The sequence below is a fragment of the Saccopteryx bilineata genome, chromosome 5 (assembly GCF_036850765.1).
Source record: "Saccopteryx bilineata isolate mSacBil1 chromosome 5, mSacBil1_pri_phased_curated, whole genome shotgun sequence".
Lineage (NCBI taxonomy): Eukaryota > Metazoa > Chordata > Mammalia > Chiroptera > Emballonuridae > Saccopteryx > Saccopteryx bilineata.
Genome location: NC_089494.1, coordinates 126,368,059 through 126,395,148, shown reverse-complemented (window position 1 = coordinate 126,395,148; position 27,090 = coordinate 126,368,059). Strand labels below are relative to the sequence as shown.

Below are 27,090 nucleotides of genomic sequence, written 5' to 3'. Positions count from 1 at the left end.
ATCAGTAGAGAGATCCCTAGTCTAATCTAAGAGACCCAAGATTTTATTCCTAAATTATGTGCATTTAGCCAAGTCTTTTACCTTCTGAGTGTCTCATTTCTTTAGTAAATTGAAGTTATACTCCTGCTCCTTGATTCACTGGGTTGTGAGGTTCAAGTGAGGTTACATACAATATGATAGAGTTCTCGGTAAGGTTATAAAATCAACATGAAACCATAGGGTTTCATAAATTCAGCTGATCCCCCAAAAGCTCAAGTTTTCCTAATGGCTCTTTCTTCCTGATGTTATGACAACTTCAGTCAACATGATTCATTGCAGAAAGTTGTGGTAGCAACTGAGTAGTTATGGTGCTCACTCATCCACAGCCCAGTAGCTAGGATGTGTTTGTCTGTAGCTTCGAGACTCACCAGTGTGGCCCAGAATGTTCACAACCCCACAGTAGAAAACATGTTGAAGAAAATTGCTTTGTTGGTAGTTCATTATAGTCTACTTAGGGGAAAAGCAAAGTATTTCCTTTAGAGCGGACTGTGGTCTACTCATGCTTGTATCTTCAGCTGGCAGTGCCTGGTACATTTAGTTCCAGCACATGCTTTTTGATTGAATTGAATTGAACTGAACTGAATTGAATTGAATTGAATTGAATTCAGCCAGCCTCCAAATCAGAAAGGAACCCAGAGCCCAAGTTAGTTTCTTTGAGAGTGAATTGAAATCTGCACCAATAGCCTGCAAATGCTCTACAATAATTCTTGTTGACACGATATCCTTAGAGGAAAGGGCAGTGGGACAGATTTCCTTCCTTTGGGGAGCAAGCATGTCATATACCTGCAAGAACAGAGATGGCTCCTAGTACTCAGCCAGACAACAGTTGTTCAAATTCACCTCTTACCTAGAAGGTTAATTTGGTCTGTAGGCTGCATGTGGCTTGGCATTTCTGTGGTTGTCCTTTCCTTCTGTTCTTTAGGTTTAGGAGTCGCTGGTTTTTCGGTATTCCTGGAGGCTAGAGAATATGGATGGAATGAAGCAGATAACTTCACAAATGCTTAAAATAGTAAACACTCTTCATGTATTCATTTACTAAGAGAGAGTATCTTTCTAGCGCTTGTGACCTGCGAGGAAATATCAGAGTGCTGGGGTTACAAAGATGAGCCACACATAAACCATGCCCTTGGGGTGCTCTCTGTGGACCCTGCTCACACCAAGCCTGGGACAGCACTGACCTGTCAGTATTCATGAGTGTAATGACAATGGCCTTCAGCATGTTTCCGAAAGAACTAATAGATTTTCTGGTGGAATTTTTTGTGGATGTGGCTCTTTCCCAGAGAAACTCCACTCTGGCCACCATGCCTGCTAACATTATGCATGGGCATGTGTGTGATGGCAGGAAGGAGTGATCTGACTCAGCAGCCCACCGACTCTTTTGTTTCCCTGAAGCAATTTGTGTAAAAGGTAGAGAGATGCAACCTCTCCCTTTTTTTAAGTGAGAGGAGGATAGACAGAGAGACAGACTCCTGCATTTACCCCAATTAGGATCCACCCAGCAACCCCTGTCTGGGGCCAATGCTGCAGTCAACTGAGCTATTTTTAGCACCTGAGGCTGATGCACTCCCACCAACCAAGCTATCCTCAGCCCCTGAGGCCTACACTCGAACCAATAGAGCCACTAGCTGTGGGTGGGGAAGAGGGAGTGGTGAAGGGGGATGATTGCTTCTCATGTGTGCCCCAACCAGGGATTAAACTTGGGATGTCCACATGCCGGGCCAATGCTCTATCCACTAAGCAAATGGCCAGGGCTGAGAGATGCAATCCTAAAGTAACAAAAAGAAAATCTCTCTACAACCCTTCTCTCTATTGTGAAGAGTTTGGCAAAGAAGTTGAGTCAGAGCACTAAAGTGAGGGGGGACTGGAATTCTAACTTAGGGTCAGAGAGAGGATTTTCCAGGAAAAAATAGTATGGGGTACTTCAACAGAGCAGCGGTCTCTAGGCTTTGCAGTGCATACATGGTTTGGGTGGGATAGAAGTCCCTGCAGCTCACCAAAACCATCTCGAGGACTGAGAACCCACCACTATTCACCACATTCTAATATCATAGAGTAGATAAAAGACCTTGTTAGGGAGATTGGATTCATGATGGAACTTTCAGGATCAAAGAAGAAAGTTGAATGGCACAATCACGGTGTCAGATCAACTTTGGTTTAGAAAGAAACATGGAGGTCACTTTCTTCAGTTCCACCCCAGGGAGGTGATTGGCCTACAATACCTAGGCAAGCACCTCTGCCATCTCCTCTTGCCCTCCCTAGCAACCATGAGGTGGGCACTCTTAGTCCACCAATGATTCCAATCATGTGTGGCATTGGGGGTCATGAGCTCTTAAGCCATGTTTTGAAATCCAGACATAAAGAAATTGTAAGCAAACAGTTTTCTATGCCTCTCTGCCTTCCTTGTGATGATTTGAGGCCTTACCCATGCACCAGTCTGACCTGCCTATGGGCTTGTTATTCTGACCCTGGCAAGGGGATCTGGGGTTTTGGGGGACCATTCCTCATGCTCTGGAATACCAGTTCCCAAAACTGGGTTGAGGAAGGCCCTGGTCTGACAATATATTTCTGCTTGATAATATATTTCCCCTTCAAAGAAATCCCCAAAGGTCCCATGGTACCCAGAGTGAAAAATATCTGTAGTAGATAAGACTCTAGGACTCAGTAGCGTGAGCTTCTTCACCCTTGTCAGGAGAGGAAATGCCTCTCCCATTGCTCCCGTTTTGTACCTAGAGCTCTTACATTAGGGTTGCAGAGGTGGTCACTGAAAAGGAGAGGGGGAAAGAGGGTCCTGAGTTGCTCTTAGGAATTCACCCTGCTATGTTTCTGGAGGTAGAGCTAGGATGAGAATATTTCACCAGTCACCACATTGGTGGTATGAAGTGTGAGCATTGGAGACCAGAACACAAATGAGTCGATTCAGCTTTACAGGTAGATATTACCCACTGGAACTATTTATTTTTAATCTTCTTTATATAGGCTCATTTGGACTATTCTTTTTTATTTTTAAAAAATATGGTAGAATAGACATAAGATAAAAATTTGCCCTATCAATCATTTTTAAGGGTATACTTCAGTGGCATTAAAAACACTCCCATTGTTGTGAACTGGAATTATCTTTAATTGTTCAGTAGTTAGTATAATGTCTGATCCCTCCCTGCCCCTGAAATACAAGTCTCTTGAGTGCTGGGTGTCCCACGTGCCTAGACCAGTCCTGGAAACTAGAAGACACTCCTTAAATATTTGTTTAGTGACTGGATATTCCAGGACCCACTAAAATTAGTACAGCTCAAACTGGCCAAGTTTTGTCTATGGGACTAAGTGAACAAAAGCAAAAGCTCTGTCTCATTCTTTGCACAGTTTTTCTCTTCCCCTTGGTGTTTAGGAAAGGAAACACTTACAAGTCCTTACACAGTGACATTGGTTTCTCCAGGAAGAGTGGCCAGAGTTTCCTGTACAATTCATAAAGAGTGACCCGCTGCTTATTCTGCGGAAGTGTTTCTTACAGTCACAGGTTAACAGGGTGCCCATTTTATACGTAAGAGCTTTGAATGTGGCATATTTAATATTTGGTGGGCCAGGATCACAAAAGTCTGTAAAGGAAAAGAAGCATGTTAGAAGTTCAGGAGGGGCCAAACACTCACTCGTTTAACCATGTGGTGACTTAATCACACATTTCTTCATTTTATTTAAAGGATTTATACAGGATGGACCAGTCAAACACTCATACATTTATTTAACCATGTGGTGACTTAATCACACATTTCTTTATTTTATTTAAAGGATTTATATATACCCCACTTTTTCCTAGAAAGAAACTAAGGCTGTTGCCATTGTTCTTTAGAAACCTTTGTATGAGAGACAGTTCAAAATTTAATTCCAACCAAATTCCACTTCAAACTACTCTGTATTTCAAAGTAAGTGAAGAGAAATAAATGAGGTTTTATTCTGAATATGTCTCATGTTGAGCAAGTAGAGAAGGAAGACCAAGGAATATGAGGAAAAGAAGAAAGCCATATAAATTGAATTAAAGGGCAAAACGTGTGTGCGAGAAATAAGAAATTTTAAGGAAATAAGGATTTCTCGACTATCTATTTTTATTTTATTTATTCACTTTTTTAGAAACAAGAGAGAGAGACAGAGAGGAGAGAGAGACAGAGAGAGAGAAGGGGGAGGAGCAGAAAGCATCAACTCCCATATGTGCCTTGACCAGGCAAGCCCAGGGTCCCAAACTGGCGACCTCAGCATTTCCAGGTAACACTTTATCCACTGCGCCACCACAGGTCAGGCCTCGACTATCTATAATTAATGATTCTATGCCATTAAAAAAAAAGAAATGTAAAGTGCTTCACTCAGTGTCTGGCTAATAGGCAGTGTTTCTTACCCACCCACCCATCTGTGAGTTTTCCAAATTTCTTTCCATGCTGCCAAGACCTGACCCTCTTTCAGCTTAAAAAATGGACACTGGTTTCCCACTAAAGACATTTGATGTAATGGCTAAATACCCCTCTATTAAGGGGGGAAAAGTGTTGGTCTAATCAGAAAGATCACTCCATTGCATATCTTGCAACAAGTTCTGCTTCAAGAAACTAGATTTTTTGCCTGACTGATGATGGTACAGTGGATAGAGCGTCAACCTGTAGCACTGAGATCCCTGGTTGGAAAACCAAGATCACTGGCTCATCTGCTTCAGCATGGGCTTGCCAGCTTCAGCACAGGGTTGTTGGCTTGAGCATGGAATCATTGACATGATCGTAAGGACTCTGGCTTGAGCCCAAGGTTGCTGGCTTGAGCAAAGGGTCACTGGATTGACTTGAGCCCCCCCCCCATCAAGGCACATAAGAGAAGCAATCAATGAACAACTAAAATGAAGCAACTATGAGTTGATGCTTCTCATCTCTTCTGCCTCTCTCTCTCTCTCCCTTCTTCTTTCTCTCTGTAAAAATCAATTTTAAAAGAAGAATACTATAAAAGAAACAAGAAACTAGATTTTTAGGGAAAAGCCACACAACACTGGATAGAAGAAGCCGATAGGAAGGATCACAGGAAACAGGAAAGGGTAAGAAAGCAGGGGCTGCTCCATCTACCAGAACAGGTACCAGATCTGGCTGGTGCTGCACTAGTCACGGGTAGAGGACAGTCTGTCAATTGCTTGTTAATCACTCGGGTTGTCATGAAGCTTCTCTGTGCCCTTTCACTCTGCTCAGTATCTTGTCATCCCAGAGACTACTCCCATCCAAGACTAAAGACACTCCTTATTACCCCCAAAACAGAAGTGAGGAGAATGCGGACAGCTTGCTCCCCTCTAACCAAGAAGGGACTAAATGAAAGCAAGTTGAACAGCTCAGTCACCAGGAATTGTAGAGGAATATGTACCAAAAGAACTGAATACATACTGGTGGTCATAATAATGACAATAGTAAGGCATGAAAGGCAGCATGGTGGAAAGCAGAGAAGGATGGTATTCTAAATTCTAGCTCTAGTGGTTTACTAGCTATATAGCTTTATTATTTTTACTTACCTAAGATGTGGCTTCTTTCCTGTAAGTGGGTGTTATAATAATTATTTAACTAATTAGTTTTAAAGATTACATGACATAACACACTACGGTAAGTTGCAGAGTACCTGGCACATAATAGGCATAGATAGATGCCAGTTCTGCTTTTTCTTTTTTTCTTCTGTCCAGTAAAAGAGAATGGTAATTCATATAGAGACTGGGCTGAAGTTTATTTTATCCCTTATCTCTCTCTACAGCCCATATCATCAGTACCACTTACTGGCATTTATCAGACATCAATACCAATCAACTTTTGAAGTATCTGAAGGTACTGGTAAATCTGTTGCTAAAACAAGATATGCATAATAATCAGAAAAACCAATGAAGTAACATGGGAAGGATGTTCCTTTTAACCATCAGTTTTCAACATTGTACTAGGAGTCCCAGCTAATACAACAAAAAAGGGAATAAAAGGTCTATAGATTGAGAGGGAAGAAATAAAATTGTCTCTGTTTGCAGATGTCATGATTGACTAGTAAATCTAAAAGAAAAGACAAAAAAAAAAAAAACCCTCTTCACACTAATAAGTGATTATAGCAGGACACAAAGCAAATATACAAAAGTCAATTGGTTGGCTATATAGCAGCAATGAACAAGTGAAAATTGAAAAAAACCCACAATAGCATTTACATTAGCGCCCCAAAAGTCAAATACTTGGATATAAATCTAACAAAATATGCATGAGAGCTACAGTGTGTCTGTAAAGTCATGGTGCACTTTTGACCGGTCACAGGAAAGCAACAAAAGATGATAGAAATGTGAAATCTGCACCAAATAAAAGGAAAACTCTCCCAGTTTCATACCTATTCAGTGCAGTTCGATGTGGGCTTATGCACAGATTTTTTATGGCTCCTTAGGTAGCTATCCCGTATAGCCTCTACAGACTCATCACTGACTGATGGCCTACCAGAACGGGGTTTCTCCACCAAACTGCCAGTTTCCTTCAACTGCTTATCCCACTGAGTAATGTTATTCCTATGTGGTGGCTCTTCGTTACAAACATGCTGATATTCACATTGCACTTTGGTCACGGATTCGAATCTAGCAAGTCACAGAACACACTGAACTTTCCTCTGTACTGTCCACATCTTGACTGGCATGGCCGTGCTGCTTTGCTATATACACAGTGTTACATCATCATCTGCGCATGCGCACATGCTGCCATATTATCCTACAAAACTGGGAGGGTTTTTCTTTTATTTGGTACAGATTTCACATTTCTATCACCTTTTGTTGCTTTCCTGTGACCGGTCAAAAGTGCACCATGACTTTACGGACACACTGTATTTAAGGAAAACTATATAAAAGGCTGATGAGAGAAATCAAAGAACTAAATAAATGGAGAGATATCCCATGTTTATAGATAGGAAGATTCAATATTGTCAATATGTCAATTCTTCCCAACTTGATCTATAGAATCAATACAGCCCCAATCAAAATCCCAAGTTATTTTGTGCATGTCAACAAATGGATTCCAAAGTTTATTTGGAGAAGCAAAAGGCCCAGAATAACCAACACAATATTGAAAAATAAAGTTGGAGGACTGACACTACCTAATTTCAAGACTTACTATAAAGTGTGGTATTGGTGAAAGAGTAGACAACTAGATCAATGTAACAGAACACAGAGTCCATAGATAAACACACGTGAATATAGTCAACTGATCTTTGACAAAAGAACATAGGCAATACAATGGGATAAAGATAGTCTTTTCAACAAATGGTACTGGAACAACTGGACATCCACATGCAAAAAAAAAAAAAAAAAGGATCTAGACACAGACCTTCTGTCCTTCACAAAAACTAACTCAGAATGGATCACAGACCAAAATATAAAACACAAAACTATAAAACTCTTAGAAGATAATACAGGAGGAAGTCTAGATGACCTTGGGTTTCATAATGACTTTTTAGATGCAACACTAAAAGCATGATTCATGAAAGAATTGAGAAACTGGGCTTTATTAAAATAAAATATTTCTGTTCTCAAAAGAATGAAAAGACAAGCAACTGACTGGGAGAAAGTATTTGCAAAAGACATTTTATAAAAGACTAGTATCTAAAATATTCAAAGAATTCTTAAAACCAAACATAAAATTAACAACTTGATATTAAAAATAGGCCAAAGATGTTAACAGTCACCTTACCTTTCACAGAAAATACACAGATGGTAAACAAACACATGAAAAGACGCTCCAAATTATACGTCATCAGGGAAATGCTACAACAACAATGAGATACCACTACACATGTTCAGCATGGTCAAAATCCAAAATATCAAATGCTGATGAGGATGTGGAGCAACAGGAACCCTCATTCACTGTTGGTGGGAACGCAAAATGGTGCAGACACTTTGGAAGACAGTTTGGCAGTTTCTTACAAAACTCAGCATACTCTTACTGTACAATTGAAAATTGTGCTTCTTGGGATTTACCAAAGGAGCTGAAAACTTATGTCTACACAAAAACTTGCACATGTATGTTTATAGCAGTTTTACTAATAATTTCTAGAGCTTGGAAGCAACCCCTTAGTGTCCTTCAGTAGATGAGTGGGTAAGCTATGGTACATCAAACAATAGAATATAATTCAGCACCAAAAACAAATGAGCTATTAAGCCATAAAAAGGCTTGGAGGAAATTTAAATGCATATTACTAAGTGAAAGAAGCCAATCTCAAAAGGCCTCATATTGCCTGATTTGTGGTGGAGCAGTGGATAAAGCACTGACCTGGAATCCTGAGGTTGCCGGTTTGAAACACTGGGCTTGCTCAGTCAAGGCACATATGGGAGTTGATGCTTCCTGCTCCTACCCCCTCCTCTCTTTCTCTTTCTCTCTCCTCTCTAAAATAAATAGTCTTAAAAATATTTTTTTAAAGGCCCCATATTGTATAATTCAAACTAAATGATATTCTGGAAAAGGCAAAACTATGGAGACAGTACAAAGATCAGTTGTTGACATGCATTAGGGAGGAAGACAAGACGTATAGGCAGAGCACAGATAATTTTTAGAGCAGTGAAAAAACAATGTATGATACTATATATAAGGGTGAACACATATCATTATCCATATGTCTAAACCCATATGATCTATAACATGAAGAGTGAACCCTAATGTCAACTATGCACTCTGGGTGATAACAATGTGTCAATGTAGGTTTGTCAAAGTAACAAGTAGGAAACAGAGAGCAAGAAGGTCAAATTAAAGCTACCCATATCAGTATTTACATGAAACATACATTAAACATGTAACTTAAAAGATAGAAACTTTCAGACTGGATAAGACAGCAGAGCCCAACTATATGCTGTCTACAATAGAACACACTTTAATTATAAAGACAATAATATGTTAAAAGTAAAAGATAAAAAAAGATATGTTATGCAAAGGTACACATAAAGCTGGTGTGGCTGTATAAATATAAGAAAGTAGATTTTAAAATAAGAAAGTCTTCACAGATGACTTGATTGTTTACATAAAATTAGTAAGAAATCTACAAAATAATTACTAGAATTTAGCAAATTTAGCAATCTCAATATACAAAAATCACTTGTGGTTAGTTCTAAGTACTAGAAAAGACCAATTATAAAATAAAAAATGTAAAAACAATTCAATTTACAATAGTATCAAAAGCATAAAATACTCATGAATAAAGCTAGCAAAAACTTGCAAGACCTCTAAACTGAAAACTCTGAAATATTGCTAACATAAATTAAAGAACTATATAAATGGAGAAATGTACAATGTTTATGGGTTGGAAGGTTCAATTTTTTTAGTGTCAATTCACCTTAAAAAGATCAATAAATTCAATGTAATTACAATTTTAAAAATCCAGCACATTTTCAGGTAGAAATTTGCTAAGGTGATTCTAAAACTTCTTTGTAAACACAGAAAACCTAGAATTTCTAAGACAATCTTAAAAGGACAAACAAATTTGAAGGATTCACATAATCTGATGTCAAGACTTTCCATAAAGCTACAGTAACCAAGACAATATATATTAGTAAAGGACAAACAGAGTAATGGACCAGAATAATAAATCTAGAAATAGACTCATACTTGTAGATTCTGTTGATTGTTTTACAAACACATCATGGCAATTCAATGAAGGAAGGACAACCTTCTCAACAAATTCTTCTAGCCTGACCAGGCAGTGGCGCAGTGGATAGAACATCAGACTGGGATGCAGAGGACCCAGATTGAAACTCTGAGGTTGCCAGCTTGAGTGCAGACTCACCAGCTTGAGCATGAGGTCGCTGGCTTGAACATGGATCATAGATATGACCCCATGGTCGCTGGCTTGAGACTAAAGTTGCTGGCTTGAATCCCAAAGTTGCTGGCTTGAGCAAGGGGTCACTTGCTCTGCTGTAGCACCCCCCCCCCAATCAAGGCACATATGAGAATGCAATCAATGAACAACTAAGGTGCCACAACAAAGAGTTGATTCCTCTCATCTTTCTCCCTTCCTGTCTGTCTGTCCCTATCTATCCCTCTCTCTGACTCTCTGTCTCTGTCAAAAAAAATCATTAAGAAGTATACTTAGCAACTCTTGTTATTATTAATTACTATAATATATCAAGGGTTGACCTCAGATGCATTTGGAATTGAACTCAACCAGAAAGCAAGAAAATTTGAAAGGGCAGACAAATGTCCTTAAAAACTCTTTAAGTACATAATAGCATGCATTTCTAAGTAAGGCCATGGAAATTTCCAGCATCATTATAAATTAGTCTGAGTATCTGAGGAGGGCATGTAGAGACATGGGGAAGTTCCAGAACTTCTTAGAAACACTGAAACTTCCCTGGTCTGTAGCTAAGACTCAGTAATAAGCCTGGTTATAATGCCTTGCAAGGGTGTTCCAAATACCATCTGAAGAAAATGGGAAGAGAATGCATGGGAAAGGAAGCCCTGGAGGTTTGTTTCTTTTTACTCTAGTAGCAATAAATCTGGAATATTTTTTTTACCATTCTTAGCACAGTGTCATAAAAGAAAGAGAAGTATAACATCTTAAAAAAAAAAAGAATTGAAAGTACACTGTCTTTCCTGCAATCTTGCAGAGGAGTAACAAAGGAGAATTCCATTTACATGACTTTAAATCCTCTTTCCCTATGTTATCCCTTAAAATTTTCTTCCCACACAGCATGGCAGCTTCACTTATTCTCTACTTTTCCTCACTAAAAATTCTGAAAATTTGTTCTCAAAACTCAGCTAAGAGGGAGGGCTTCCCTTCGCCATTACTCTCGTACCTATCCTTCCGTTTCTACCAATAGCTCTGAGTCCTTAGCAGAAATCAGTCTGTGCTTTCCACTCTATTCACTCAGCTCTACCCACTCCTGCTCACACCACACTAAGCCTAGAAGCTCAGAAGGCAAACAGAATTTTCTTTAGAAGATGGGAAGCGACATATTTTTCTCTCTGTAATTTTTAAGTATTGGTACAATTATGGGTTATGATGCCATTTTCTCTCCTTAAAGTGTTTGCTGCCAGTGGCTGCCTTTGTGTTGGTCTGTGAATGGTGCCAAGAAGATCTCCAGCCCCCAATCTGCCCCCCCTTCCAATTACCCATGAGATGCTACAATCACTATCCTTCATTTGTAAATGCTTTCTTTCCTTTACCATCCTCTTTATGATAACAGGAATTTTAGAAGATATTTATCATTTATTCTTCATTATGGGGTGAATCGTGCCCCCTAAATTCATATATTGAAGATCTAACCCCCAGAACCTCAGAATGTGACTATTTTTTTAAATGAGAAGAGGGGAGATAGTGAGACAGACCTTCTCACATATGCCCCAACCCAGGATACACCCAGCAACTTGCATCTGGAGCCTATGCTCAAATCACCCAAGCTATCTTCAGCACTAGGCCGACTCTTGAACCAATTAAGCCACTGACTGCGGGATGGGAAGAGAGATAGAAGGGGGAGAGGGAGGTGAAAAGAAGCAGATGGTCACTTCTCTGTGTACTGATCGGGGATGAAACCTTGGATGTCCATATGCCAGGCCTATGCTCTATACACTGAGTGAGCCCGACAGGACCAGAATGTGACTGTTGTAAGAGAACAGGCTTTTAAAGAGGTAATTAAAATTAAATCAGGTGACATGGGTGGACCCTAAACCATTCTGAATCACTAGATACATCCTCAAGAAAGAAAATTAACAAAGAAACAGCAGACTTAAAGGACACACTAGATCAACTCGATTTAATAGATATCTACAGAACCTTTCGCCCTAAAGCAGCAGAATATACATTTTTCTCAAGTGCTCATGGTACATTCTCTAGGATAGACCACATGTTAAGGCACAGAAGTGGTCTCAACAAATTTAAGAAGATTGAAATCATATCAAGCACTTTCTCTGATCACAATGGCATGAAACTAGAAATCAACCATAACAGAAAAGCTCAAAAATTCTCAAACACATGGAAACTAAATAGCAGGTTGTTAAATAACAAATGGATTAAGAAGGAGATCAAAGAAGAAATAAAAAAATTCCTAGAAACGAATAATAACGAGCATACAACAACTCAAAATTTATGGGACACAGCAAAAGCAGTACTAAGAGAGAAGTTCATAGCACTACAGGCACACTTTAATAAGCTAGAAAAAGCTCAAATAAACAACTTAACCCTGCATCTAAAAGCACTAGAAAAAGAACAGCAAGTAAAGCCTAAATGTAGTAGAAGGAAGGAAATAATAAAGAGCAGAGCAGAAGTAAATGACATAGAGACTAAAGAAACAATACAGAGGATCAATGAAACTAGGAGCTGGTTTTTTTAAAAGGTAAACAAGATTGACGAACCTTTAACTAGACTCACCAAGAAAAAGAGAGAGAGGACTCAAATAAATAAAATTAGAAATGAGAGGGGAGAAATAACAACTGACACAAAAGAAATACAAAGGATTGTAAGAAAATACTATGAAGAACTGTATGCCAAAAAACTAGACAACCTAGATGAAATAGACAAATTCTTTGAAACATACAATCTTCCAAAAATCAATCTGGAAGAATCAGAAAACCTAAACAGGTTAGTATAACATGAGGACTGGATGCCGCCCGCTCTCAGGAGGACTCCCTAGCCTGCTGCAGGAAAGAGAAGACTGAAAAGACAAACCTGGGTGCAGCCGGAAAGGTCCAGATAGATGAGCTTGTGGCATCCATGCCCCAAATTCAGCCTAGGGACCCCACCATACCTCAGCTGGGTCTCATTGTTTTTGATCTGCATTAGTTGAAATCACCCAAACTTGGATTTCAAAGGAATACTTTCATTGTTCCATCTGCCACAGCCACACTAAGTAATTGGGGCCAGCTGGATGTCAGGATGCAGGCAGTTAACATCCTAATCCTGCTTTTCTTTTGTAAAGCGGCTGAGTTCCGCAAGGCAAACGCGGGGGGGGGGGGGGGGGGGGGGGTGAGAAGCGAGCGCACACCGGGGCCGGGGGAGTGGGAGCCGGAGAGGCTCCAGCCCCGTCAAACGCTATGCTCCAGGCCTCCCCTGCGAAGTGTACACGTATCTCCATGAGAAATACTTAGATTGTCAAGAAAGAAAACTGGTTTACGTGCTGCCTGGTTGGCCTCACGATTTGCTGCACGTGTTGTTAGCAAGAAACAAGATCCGCATATTGAAGAACAACATGTTTTCCAAGTTCAAAAAGCTTAAAAGCTTGGATCTGCAACAGAATGAGATCTCCAAAATTGAAAGCGAGGCTTTCTTTGGCTTAAATAAACTGACCACTCTCTTACTACAGCATAACCAGATCAAAGTCTTGACAGAAGAAGTGTTCATTTACACACCACTCCTGAGCTACCTGCGCCTTTATGACAACCCCTGGCACTGCACTTGTGACATAGAAACGCTTGTTTCAATGTTGCAGGTTCCAAAGAACTGAAATTTGGGGAACTATGCCAAGTGTGAAAGCCCACGGGAACTAAAAAATAAAAAACTGCGGCAGATAAAAACTGAAGAGTTATGTAACGAAGAAGGAAAGGAACAAGTGGACCCCAAACCTCAAGTGTCAGGGAGACCCCCAGTCATCAAGCCTGAGGTGGACTCTTCTCTTTGTCACATTTATGTGTTTCTCATACAAACACTGGACTGCAAAAGAAAAGAGTTGAAGAAAGTTCCAAACAACATTCCTCCAGATATTGTTAAACTTGACTTGTCATACAATAAAATCAATCAACTTCAACCCAAGCAGTTTGAAGATGTTCATGAGCTAAAGAAATTAAACCTTAGCAGCAACGGCATTGAATTCATCGACCCTGCTACTTTTTCAGGACTCACACATTTAGAAGAGTTAGATTTATCAAACAACAGTCTGCAAAACTTTGACTATGGAGTATTGGAAGACTTGTATTTTTTGAAACTCTTGTGGCTCAGAGATAACCCTTGGAGATGTGACTACAACATCCACTACCTCTACTACTGGTTAAAGCACCACTACAATGTCCATTATAATGGCCTGGAATGCAAAATGCCTGAAGAATACAAAGGGTGGTTTGTGGGAAAATATGTTCGAAGTTACTATGAAGAATGCCCCAAAGACAAATTACCAACATACCCTGAAACATTTGACCAGGATACAGAAGATGACGAGTGGGAAAAAATACATAAGGATCACACAGCAAAGAAGCAAAGTATAAGAATCACTATCGTGGGATAATTTAGAAATTCTTCTCGTTGCAACCACAGTAGTTGTGTATTTGCTATACTGGTTCAGAAACTGCATGTTTACATTTCCGTTAACTGTGTGTTGCCTATTTATGCAGGGTTATCGAACTAAAGGAAGGTTTCTTTAATTATTTTTATTATTATGGTAATCAAGGGAATATTCTCATCCTGTTTGCCTGCCTATTTGAGCAATAGCCTTTGGGGACAATTCCATGCTAGTAACCTGCAAAAGTCGGGTCCTAATGATGGCATTAGAATTTCATGATGTGCTGTGTTAATGTTTTTACTGCTCCATGAAAACAATTTTTAAAATATTCATTTTTACATTGATAGCTGCATGGACATATCTAAACATGACCAAAATGCAGATAAAAATGCTTAGTAATAATAAAATGTCATTCTCTTCCCTTGGTCCCCACCCTTACTTTTTCAGTAAATCAGCTTATACTTTGAATAAATTTCTATTTCTGAAAAAAAAAAAAAAAAAAGAAAACCTAAACAAACTGATTACACCAAATGAGATCAAAACAGTTATCAAAAAACTCCCATCAAAGAAAAGTCCTGGGCCAGATTGCTTCACAAGTGAATTCTACTAACTATTCAAAGAAGAACTAACTCCTATCCTTCTCAAGCTATTTCAAAAAATTCAAGAGGAAGGAAGACTTCCAAGCTCCTTTTATGAGGCAAGCATAATTCTGATTCCAAAACCAGGCAAAGACAACACAAAGAAAGAAAATTATAGGCCAATATCCCTGATGAATATAGATGCTAAAGTCCTCAACAAAATATTAGCAAACAGGATCCAACAATATATGGAAAAAATCATACACCATGATCAAGTGGGATTTATTCTGGGTAGGCAAGGCTGGTACAATATTCGCAAATCTATCAATGTTATTCATCACATAAACGAAAGGAAGGAGAAAAACCACATGATAATTTCAATAGATGCAGAAAAAGCATTTGATAAAATCCAGCACCCATTCATGATCAAAACTCTTAACAAAGTGGGAATACAGGGAACATACCTCAACATGATAAAAGCCATCTATGACAAACCCACAGCCAACATCATACTCAATGGGCAAAAATTAAAAGCAATACCCTTAAGATCAGGAACAAGGCAGGGGTGCCCCCTTTCACCACTCTTATTTAACATAGTTCTAGAAGTCCTAGCCACAGCAATCAGACAAGAAGAAGAAATAAAAGGCATTAAAGTTGGAAAAGAAGGAGTAAAGCTATCATTATTTGCAGATGATATGACATTGTATATAGAAAATCCTAAAGTCTCAGTCAAAAAACTACTAGACCTGATAAATGAATTCAGCAAGGTGGCAGGATATAAAATTAATACTCAGAAATCAAAGGCATTTTTATACACCAACAATGAACAGTCAGAAAGAGAAATTAAGGAAAAAATTTCCTTCACTATTACAACCAAACAAATAAAGTACCTAGGAGTACATTTAACCAAGGAGACTAAAGACTTGTACTTGGAAAATTATAAAATACTAATAAAAGAAATCAAAGAAGATACAAATAAGTGGAAGCATATATTAATACCATGCTCATGGTTAGGAAGAATAAACATCATTAAAATGTCTATATTACCCAAAGTAATTTATAAATTCAATGCAATACCAATTAAAATACCAATGACATACTTTAAAGATATAGATCACATATTCCAAAAACTTATATGGAACCAAAAGAGAATACGAATAGCCTCAGCAATCTTGAAAAGGAAGAATAAAGGGGGAGGTATCATACTTCATGATATCAAGCTATACTATTGTACAAGGTCATTTTACTCAAAACAGCCTGGTATTAGCATAAGACCAGGCACATAGATCAATGGAACAGAACGGAGAACCCAGAAATAAACCTACAGCTCTATGGACAACTGATATTTGACAAAAGAGGTAAGGGCATACAATGGAATAAAGACAGCCTCTTCAACAAATGGTGTTGGGAAAATTGGACAGCAACCTGCAAAAAACTGAAACTAGACCACCAACTTACACCATTCACAAAAATAAACTCAAAATGGATAAAAGACTTAAATGTAAGGCGTGAAACCATAAGCATCTTAGAAGAAAACATAGGCAGTAAGCTCTCTGACATCTCTCGCAGCGATATATTTGCTGATTTATCTCCATGGGCAAGAGAAATAAAAGACAGGATAAACAAATGGGACTAAATCAAACTAAAAAGCTTTTGCACAGCCAAAGACAATAAGAACAGAATAAAAAGACACTACACAATGGGAGAACATATTTGACATTACATCTGATAAGGGTTTAATAACCAAAATTTATAAAGAACTTGTAAATCTCAATACCAGAAAGACAAACAATCCAATCAAAAAATGAGCAAAAGAAATGAATAGACACTTCTCCAAAGAGGACATACAGATGGCCAACAGGCATATGAAAAAATGCTCAACATCATTAATCATTAGAGACATGCAAATTAAAACCACAATGAGATATCACCTCACACCGGTTAGAATGGCGCTCATCAACAAAACAACACAGAATAAGTGCTGGTGAGGATGTGGAGAAAAGGGAACCCTTCTGCATTGCTGGTGGGAATGCAGACTGGTGCAGCCACTGTGGAAAACAGTATGGAGATTCCTCAAAAAATTGAAAATCAAACTGCCTTTTGACCCAGCCATCCCACATTTAGGAATATACCCCAAGGACACCATAGAACAGTTCCAGAAGGAGAAATGCACCCCCATGTTTATAGCAGCATTGTACACAATAGTGAAGATATGGAAACAGCCCAAGTGTCCGTCAGAGGACGAGTGGATTAAAAAGCTTTGGTACATATATACTATGGAATACTTCTCAGCCATAAGAAATGATGACTTCGGATCATTTACAATAACATGGATGGACCTTGATAACATTATATGAAGTAAAATAAGTAAATCAGAAAAAACTAAGAACTATATGAACCCATGCATAGATGGGACATAAAAATGAGACTCAGAGACATGGACAAGAATGTGATGGTAACAGGGAGTTGGGTGGAGGGCTGGGGAGGAGACGAGAAAGGAGAGGGAGGGAGTGGGGGGAGGGTAGGGGCACAAAGAAAACCAGATAGAAGGTGACGGAGGATGATTTGACTTTGAGTGAGGGGTATGCAGCATAATCAAAGGTCAAAATAATCTGGAGATGTTTTGTCCGAACATATGTACCCTGATTTATCAATGTCAGTACATTAAAATTAATAAAAATAAGATTAAAAAAATGGGGAGAGAACCAGAACAGACAACTCTCTCATGAAGACATACAAACAGCAAACAGATTTATGAAAAGATGCTCATCTTCACTAGCTATTAGAAAAATGCAAATTAAAACTACAATGAGATACCATTCCACACTTGTTAGATTGGCTTATCGAAAAGACAGGTAATAAGTGTTGGAGAGGTTTTTGAGAAAAAAGAACCTTCATTCACTGCTGGTGGGAATGTAAACTGGTATAGCCACTATGGGAAACAGTATGAAGTTTCCTCAGAAAATTAAGAATAGTGTTACCATATGATCCACCAATCCCTCTACTGATTATCTACCCAAAAAACTCAAAAACACTTGTTCACAAAGACATATGCATCCCTATGTTCATTGCAGCATTATTCATAGTAGCCAAATCATAGAAGCAACCAAAGTGTCCCGTGATAGAGGATTGGATAGAAAAGATGTGGTACATCTTTATACAATGAAGTACTGCTCAGCCATTAGAAATGATGACATAGTGCCATTTGCTACAATATGGATGGACCTTGAGAATATTATGCTAAGTAAAATAAGTTAGAAAAATCTAAGAACAATATAATTTCACTCATACGTGGGCTATAAAACTGAGATTCATAGACATAGACAAAAGTGAGATGGTTACCAGAGGGAGGGGCTAAGGGGTAAGAGGGTAGAGAGGGGCAAATATCTGATTGGAGAGTGGTTTGACTTTGACATTGGGTGATGGGCACACAACGCAAAGAATAGATCATGTGCCATGGAGATGTACACCCAAAACTTATGTGTTCCTGTGGACTAATGTCACCCCATTGAGTCTAATTTTTAAATAAAAAATAATATATTTATGTTCATTACAAAAGAAAAATGGATAAATAAGAGAAATTGGTGTTTTGTAAAATTATGCAAATATTAAAAATGACTATGATGTTTCCTGGGAAATATTTGTAACATAAGGTTAGGCAGAGTCAGAAGATGTATCTGTTATATGGACCAAGATGCTGCTATATTATTTTTAAAGTAAAAATGAAAACAAAAGTGATGCTAATTTTAGTTAGTTCTTTGCATCAGTGCAAAGCCCTTTAACTCATATGCAGTTAATCTAATCATTACATCCTCAGTGCTAGGGCCTGAAGACAGATTATACAGAACACCACATCCTCTCTTCAGTTAACATTGTTGTAAACCAAGATCTATGGGTGTTGATAAATACTTAATTAAAAAATTTTTTTAAAAAGTACTGCCTGTGGAGTGCAGTAAAACTTGGGGTGTTCACAGATGGGGATAAGTAAGTACTCTGAAGCTTGGAAAGTGGGGCTCCCAGTGGGGAAGTCCTACCACAGGCACAGGAGTACATTGATGTGGCCTAACCTTTCAGCTCTTATACCTTTTATGTGGGCAGTGGGAAAAGGAGACAACTATCACTTATTACTAAGCCTGAAAATTCCTAGGGCTTTGCCAGCCACTAAGAGAGCATTAAACTGAGCTCTTCTGATGTTGAAAAGGTTTCACATCTTATTTCATGGGTTTTTTTTAATTCCATGCTGTGTTTCAGTGAGAACAATACAGGTTCTGTATCTGTGGCTCCAGTCAGATATCCAGCAGTACAAATTAGCTTGTAGTTACACATCCTGAACAAAAGAGGTTGAGTAAAGGAGGAGGGGCCAAGGGAGAGGAAGGAGAAGAAACAAAGAACTGAACAGCATGCCACCTTCAATGTTCACCTGCTTCAGAGGGAGAGTAAAAGCAGGCAGGAATGCGCAGCCACAGATTGTTGAATTGTTACCAGCATCATGCTTTTCAGCAACATTTCAGCAGTTTGAAACACTTTTTACAGCAAAGCCATTATAACGAACTCCCCATACAACCTTTAACCACCTCAAGGTAACACTCAGTTAATTTTAAATATTGGTATAAAATTCAACTTAAGCAATTAGAAAAAGGAAATGCCTCACACATGCCTCTATGGTGTGATTAATGTCTCCCTTAGGTGCCTGCTTCACCTAAAAGTTTAATGGCTTTCACCTGTAACTTCCATTTCTTATGGTGACTTGACGCATCTGGCAGAAGACAATACAGTAATGCTGAAAAAGCCTCTATGCAGTCCTGTTAGTATCGAAAAGAACCTAAAAGCTGGGACCAGTAAAATCCACAGAAATTCACTCTTGCCTTTAAGAACTTTTGAAAACCATTAAAAAAGAAGAAGAAGAAAAAAACCAACTGGGCAGAAACCTAAATTCTGAGGCCAAATGTCAAAGTCAGATTTGGTAGTTCTCAGTGACAGTGGGGAAGTTTCCAAGATGTGGGATGGGAAGGAGAAGGGTGGTCAGAGATGTTTCTCTTGTTGGCTTTTATGTCTCACTGATTTTCATCTTCCACACCCTGCAGCACTTCTTTATTTGCTTCACCATCACCCTGCATGTCTGAAGTCTCTAGTGTCAGATTATCACCTAACAACTGCATAAGTGTAGAGTCCCTATAACTTTCTTCACTAAGTGTATCCAGTTATGCAATTGGATCCTTAGAAGCTGCTTTTGCCAACCTACAGGCATGGTCAGGAGAATTAAGATTTTCATAGTAGAATGTGGAACAATTGAGAGTAAGACCTAAGCGAATGGGATGCATTGGCGGAAGTTGTGTCATCGCAATATCCTTGTAATCCACTAAGCTCTTCTCTGCAGCCTCCTTCCTGTCATTCCTTGTGGCAAATTCAGTCAGACACCTGTGGTAGTCTTGTTTCATTTTCTAATGGAAAACCCTGGACTTGCCAGTGTTAGCTACTGGAATGAGGTGTTTGTCCAGTACATCCAGAATATCACAACAGATTAACTTTGGGTCTGTCTCAACCATTGGCCGATATTCCCAAATCATCTTTAGTTTATCTTTTCCTCCCTTGTTTTCTTTGTTCAATGCTGCTGGTTATTCTCCAGGAAGCTCTTCTAGCTGCAACCACATTTTTATACGTAACAGGTAGGTGGTTTCTTTCCTCAACTGTCAACTCCACATCCATCCCTGCTACTTCCATCACTGATTCCACCATTTCCTTGTATCACTCAGCCTGCTGGGCCCGCTTTGCCTGGTATACCAGATCCCCCCCAATCATCCAGAGTGGCAGCGGGTCCAGCATCTGTGCCTCCTGTGGCAGCAGATAGTGTCCTGCCTCACTCAGTCCCTGGTTTCTCTATGAGTAAATTTTTATTTATTTATTTAGTGACAGAGACAGAGAGAGGGACAGTGAGAGGGACAGATAGGAACAGACAGACAGGAAGGGAGAGAGATGAGAAGCATCAATTCTTTGTTGCGGCACCTTAGTTGTTCATTGATTGCTTTCTCATATGTGCCTTGACTACAACAGACCGAGTGACCCCTTACTCAAGCCAATGACTTTGGGGTTTCAAACCTGGGTCCTCTGTGTCCTAGGGGCCATTGTTTGCTCTATCCACTGCACCACCACCTGGTCAGGCCTCTATGAATAAATTTGAAAGACACAGGCTCGTGCTCCACTCCCTTCTTACATCCCACTTTCATCGCTGTCTCTGAAACACTGTCACGGGCATGTCTTACCACATTATGGATTTGTTGCCTCTTACTCAACTGAAGTATAACACTCCATGGGTGCTTTTGGCTTCTTCAGTGAGTCTAGTAAAATAACTGATAGCCACCTTCCTCTGGCTTGTGTCACCAAACAGTTTTGGGGAGAAAGGTGAGTGAGCATGAGGGAGCTTCAGACCCTCTTCTCCTCTCTTTTCACTGTTATTTTATTTTCTGCTTTCCTTCCATTGGGTTGCTGGATACTCAACTTCTCCATCTCATTCGCCATGCCCTACCTAAATCGGGAAAGATTAGGCTTTGTAGGATAGACAGCAATAGATTTTGGGATTCAAACCAGCTTTTTGGACTCCCAGGCATCTGCTCTCACCTTTCAAGTATTGGAACATGTCATCAACCCCTGTTGAGTAAACAAGTGTGTTTAGGTTTGCTCACATGTATTTTGCATTGGTGCAGGGCAGCACCATGTGTGTGTGGTCTGTAAAAGGCTGTGGGTGCTTGCCCTCAGGGCGGCAGATTGTAAATTGTGGATTGCCTTCCTGCTTGACAGGGGCCATTGTTTGCTATTATTTGCTGGAGAAGGGTTTTTCCCCCCAGCCTGTTTTGCTGGGGAGTCTAGAGAAAGATGGAATGCTGAGGGGCATGGGAGCCCTGAGATTTCTGCCTGGCCTGTTTGGCTGGGGAGTGCTGAGGCTGGTGGGGTCTGTGAGTCTAAGAAAGTCCGGAAAGAGAAAGGGAAGCCGTCTTCCCAGCCTGTTTGCTCATCTGCCATTAGGAGACTTGAATGAATGGGATGACCCTCCATTTTCTTGCTCCACTGTTCCTTTACCATCTGCCTGAATGCAATGTGAACCTGCATGGCCACGGCGGCAGCCACTGGACTTAGAACCACCCATCATTATCCCCAGAGAAACAAATGTGCAGTTTCTATTGCTTGAGTCTCAAATAAAATATGAAAAATGTGGTGAAATGAAGTACTCTCTTTTCTACCTATAAGTTGCCACATCACACAGTAAGAAGAATAGTGGCAAGAGATCCAGGGGTTTTTAATTAGATGTTGAATCCTGACACCCCTTTATTTTGTTTGCCAGCTCCCTCTATATAAAGCTACCCCTTTATATTGTTTTTATCTTTTTTTTTAAAGGAGTAAATCTAAAATGAGTTTTGTGCTGAGATATTTTTGTGTCCCTTGAGTTAACTAGAAATATCAATACTTGGAGATTATTTGATCTGGAAGAGTGATCTCTAATTTGGATTCTCTCCAACCAGTAGGACTTATGCTGAAGTTTCTTTACAGCTGTGCTTCTCAAACTTTAATATGCACACAAGTCCCTTTGTGGGGAGGGGGGCTTCTTAAATACTCATTTGGATTCAATAAGTGAGTGTGGAGGCTAAGACAATGTTTGAAGAGCTTCCACATGTTGCTGGTGCTTAGAGAAGCAATGGTTGCTGCAGCCTCCCTCTCTAGCTGCCCTCTTCCTAAGCTGCCTCTGCCTCCCCCAGGAGACAGTGAGCAGGGGCCCTCAGGTGCTATGCAACCTGCTTACACAGCATTTTGTTCCCAGACACTGTCCTCAGTATCTACAAGGGCGCAGTGAAAATTTAATTGGCTGTAGGAAAGATGGGTGGGTGAAAAATGGTTGTGGGCTAGGTGATATATTTTTGTCTGATGTTGTTTAAAATGAGAAAGAACTCATCTGGCCCTGTGGCCCATGTGAGCAACATGAAAGATAAACAAAAGGAAGGGGCTTCAAAAGGATGTGGACAGAGTCTGAGATGTTTCTTTGCTCTGAAGGTGAATCAAGGTCAAGTTGTGTTTACTCAGAGCCCAGCCAGCACTCTTCCCAAAACTGAGTAAATGGCTTCATCTTTGTGCCTTTCCTCTTCTCCATCTATATCTCCACACATGTGGGATGAACATCAGAAAAACTCATTAAGCATAGAAACTTCTAGATGATGATTTACTAAGCTTTATACAAGGAATATAGAAGTACACCAAGAGCTTGTGGCATCTGATAAAGAAATGATCTGGTTTTTGACCTAAAGCCATTCATCTTCTATGCTAGATCTAAGAAGAACCACAATATACCTAATGTCAAAGATAATATCCAACTTTCTTAGGAAACCCAACCAGCAAAAACGAAGTGTTTCTGGTGCAAAATACCATAGTACATGTTGAATATAACTTTGAGATCTGGGAGAAACCCAGATCATTTGGGTCAACCTCCATATTTTGTGGATGAGGAAACTGAGGCTGTGTGTCATTCCTTGAGTTGTGGAAACCCTGATTCCCAGTTTAGAACTTTCTTATCATGTACAATCATAATCTTCAGGGAATGAGTGTGCTTTTTACCCAGCTGTGGCAAGTTCTCTCTCTCTGAGAAGTAGAGCTATGTCTAAACTATCTGGGTCACTGGAAAGTGTTTGTGAAATGTTGTGGTTTAATTCAGATCACTATCTTTAAAGAAGTCAAAAAGTTCAGATCCTTCAATTGGGGACATTTATGTAATAGTAACTATGATATCTGAGCCCTGCCTGTGTGCCGCTCCTTTGTCTAGATCGCCTTTAAGTTCCCTACACCCCTGAAAGGTAGATATTGTCATCCTAACTTCACATAGCAGGAAATTGAAGTTCAGAGAGAGGTGGTGGGACAAGAATCACAGGAAAGCCTACTATTGTTGCCCTCTTTTCTGCCTTTTAAATTTTTTTATGTTTTCTTTCAGGAAATCCTTTCAAGTAGCAAACGTAAATGTGTAAGAAAGAAAAAAGGCTGAAGAGGACAGAAGTGTGTACAGAAGATTTGTATTGACCTTAGGAAACCATAAAAGCTCAGAGGGTGATGCCATTGGCTTTGTGCAAGAGTGAAATTCCCTGATCCCCTAGTTTTTGTGAGCAGTGTATTATAATTATTTCTGCCATATTTCAAATGAGACATTGGAGTACCAGGAGGTTTGATAAATTGCCTGAGGTAATCTCTAGCGAGGTCACACAGCTAGAGGACCCACCATACTGGGGCTGGGAGTCTTGTCAAGGCTTCTGAGCCCATGCTGTTAGCAATGCTGCCATGCTGTCTTTCTCGGATCTGTATGTCTAGCCGTGAACTCTAGTCTGGACATACTCTGTGCCCTTCTGCCTTTCCACTCAGCTATCCTTCGGGACTGCAACTTTATTCATAACTTTGTTCTTGGGTAAATATACTATTTCTTCTACTTAACATTGCCATTGAGGTTTTAGCCAATGCAATCCGATAAAATAATGTAGAGGCATAAATTTGGAAATAAAAGAAATAAAATTATCACTGTAAATTATAAGATGGCATATCTAGTAAACTCAAAAAAATCAATGATGAAAGTAATAAAATAATTTGAAAGATAGCAATCCATAATGATACTAAAAAATCATGGGGTGGGGAAGGAAGGGGAGAAAGCACTCTTTTACAAGATAATTCCAGCTAAGGAATGCAGAAAGAGGGCTCTCAGTAGAATTGCTTTTTCTTTTTTAAGAGTGTATTTATTGATTTTAGAGAGAGGGGAAAGTGAGAGAAAAGTGGTAGAGAAGGAGAAGGAAGCATCAGCTCATAGTTGTTGCTTCTTGTATGTGCCTTGACCAGCAAGCCTGTGTTTCAAACCAGCAACCTGAGCATTTCAGGTCAATGCTTTACCCACTGAACCACCACGGGTCAGGCTCTCAGTGGAATTAAATGCAGAAAGATCAGTGGTGGGATTCAGCCCATTCACACTGGATCGGCAGAACTGATAGTTAATTTTTTGGTTGAGTTTGGTAAACCAGTTGTTAAAATGGCACTTGTAATCAGGGTTTTCTCTAAGGTGGGCACCTGGGAAATCATAAGTTTACATTCCTTACTGTTTTTTAATGTTCATTTGTGCAACAGCATATTCTAAGCATCTATAGTGATGTTCATTCCATCCATAGATGGGAAAGATTTGATGGAACCATGCTTATAATATTTATTTATTCATTTCCTAAAACTCATTATACCTTTGATGAAACACTACATTTTAATTCCCTTGCATTTTTTACTTCAATAAACAAATATATAACTTAAAGAGAAAAAGTACCACACAACTGGGGGGTGACAGGCTGTCATTTGTTTCAGCTTTGTGTTATGCAATAGGAAAATATCTTAAAAGATTTATTATTTTTTGTCAGGTATTAGTTAATATTTTTCATTAATATTTTAAAACTCTTTCATATAATCTAGTTTTGTGTACCTCTTTTATTGTTCTTATTTTAGTATTAAATGCATGAAATAATAAACTACCTTTCGGTGTATCTTTTTTTATACCTAAAACAGTCACTAGGGCAGAGAACCAGTTGTTAAATTATTTGAATCCCATCACTGAGAAAGATGGATCTCAGGGGAATTAAGTTGAGTGAAAAAAGCCAATTTCAAAGGTTACATATTATATAACTCCATTTGTACCTGTATAGCATTCTAAAAATGACAAATTATGGAAGTGGAGAATATTTTAGTGGTTGTCAGGGATTAGGAAGGAAGGAAGTGGGTGGCTGTGGCTACAGTGGGGTAGCAGGAGGGATCCTTATGATGGGGACCATTGTGTATCTTAACTGGGGTGGTGGTCATGTGAATCCACACACATGATAAAGTTGCATAGAACTAAAGACAATCTGAATTGATTGATAGATTGTATCAATGTCAATTTCTGAATTGTTATATTATGCTATAGTTCTAGGGGAAACTGAATGTAGACTATATTGGATCTCTGTTATTATTTACTACTGCATACGGATCTACAATTATCTTAAAGTTAAATGTTAAAAACAAATAGACAAATAATCCTCTGATCCTCTTCTTGGACTTGTTTCTCTTAATGACCCTCATATTTCTATCATGTGGGTCTCCCAAGCTTGACCTTTCTGCATCCTTTTTAAATTCCACCTCTCCTTTGCCCCCATATTATATCATTCCCAAGAGTCATTTTTACCTGCACAATACTCTTGTTCACATCTCCTCTCATCTCAACTTTCACCACCTCCTAACTGCTCACCTGCCCTAACAATAGCATCTTATTATTTTCTCTCTGCCTTTCATTTCTTCATCCCTCCAATGTCTTTAAAATGTTATCAAATCAAGCATCCAAAAGCACAGAACTGATTGTACTAGTAGCATAATACATGGCCTAGAGATGAAGTTTCATGTGTTCTCCACCTGTGTGATTCATCTCTGGTTATAAAAACAAGCCTCCTTTCCTTTTCTTTTGATCCAGGAAGTGGGTTTGTCTAACACGGACTAAGTTTTTGTTGGAAGAGATTGACTGCACTTTGTTACTTTACTTTGGCGATTGAGTTTGCCAATCAAAGAGCAAACGGCAGATTCCTCAGAATCATTAACCAGCATATGACCATAGGAGCTTTTTAGGCACCTCAAGTCATTGCCTTTGGCCATGGGTCTTCTGGCATGGTGCTCCCTTGACGGGGAATCCTGCCCATGTCTGTGAGCCAGACAAGGAGAAAGATTGCTCTTGACTGTACCATGTTTGAAGGGTGCATAGGGGTTCCCTGGCAGTTTCAGCAGAATAGGTCACCTGGCAGAGGGAATGGTGTGTTCAGAGAACCATAAGTAGAATGTTTTGCTGGAGTGTGAATTGCAAGATTATGAATGACAGAAACATATCAGTGGAAATAATGAAAGCAAAAGGATCTTGAAATCCATAAAATGCCCCATAAATCCTATTTGGTGCCTTTTTAACCCCTCAAGCAGTGCTGGTTTTAGGACAAAATAAAATATGTAGTATTACTTTATGAGTTGGAAAAATTATTTAAAATGTTCATTACTTAAAGCTTGGTTGTGTCAGAGCAAGGAAATGGAGTTTCTTTTGAATTCATCTTCTAAGAACTATTTATGAGAACTCTATATCAGTTTTCTTTATCACACCTATATTCACATGAATGGTTTGTAATGGATTTTAATTCTATTAAAATATGGTCAATTTCCTGATCACTGCCAACCAGGCCGTCATGACTTCATTTGAATACTTCTAGT

The 27,090-nt window shown here is 39.2% G+C and overlaps 1 protein-coding gene and 2 pseudogenes across 3 annotated transcripts in view; 1 reads left to right on the top strand and 2 right to left on the bottom strand.

Moving 5' to 3' along the window:
• LOC136337881 (interleukin-2 receptor subunit alpha-like) overlaps positions 1–27,090 on the bottom strand; it is a 78,287-nt gene that overhangs the window by 32,826 nt on the left and 18,371 nt on the right. For all 3 annotated transcript variants that reach the window (XM_066279794.1, XM_066279795.1, XM_066279796.1), the window contains exons 2-3: positions 3,438–3,629; positions 887–997 (exon numbers count right to left, since the gene is read on the bottom strand). In XM_066279794.1, the coding sequence (XP_066135891.1) occupies positions 887–997; positions 3,438–3,629 (303 nt within the window). The remainder of the gene's footprint in view (positions 1–886; positions 998–3,437; positions 3,630–27,090) is intronic.
• Positions 12,907–14,248, top strand: LOC136338592 (leucine-rich repeat-containing protein 17 pseudogene; annotated as a pseudogene).
• LOC136337959 (14-3-3 protein epsilon pseudogene) lies at positions 19,875–20,643 on the bottom strand (annotated as a pseudogene).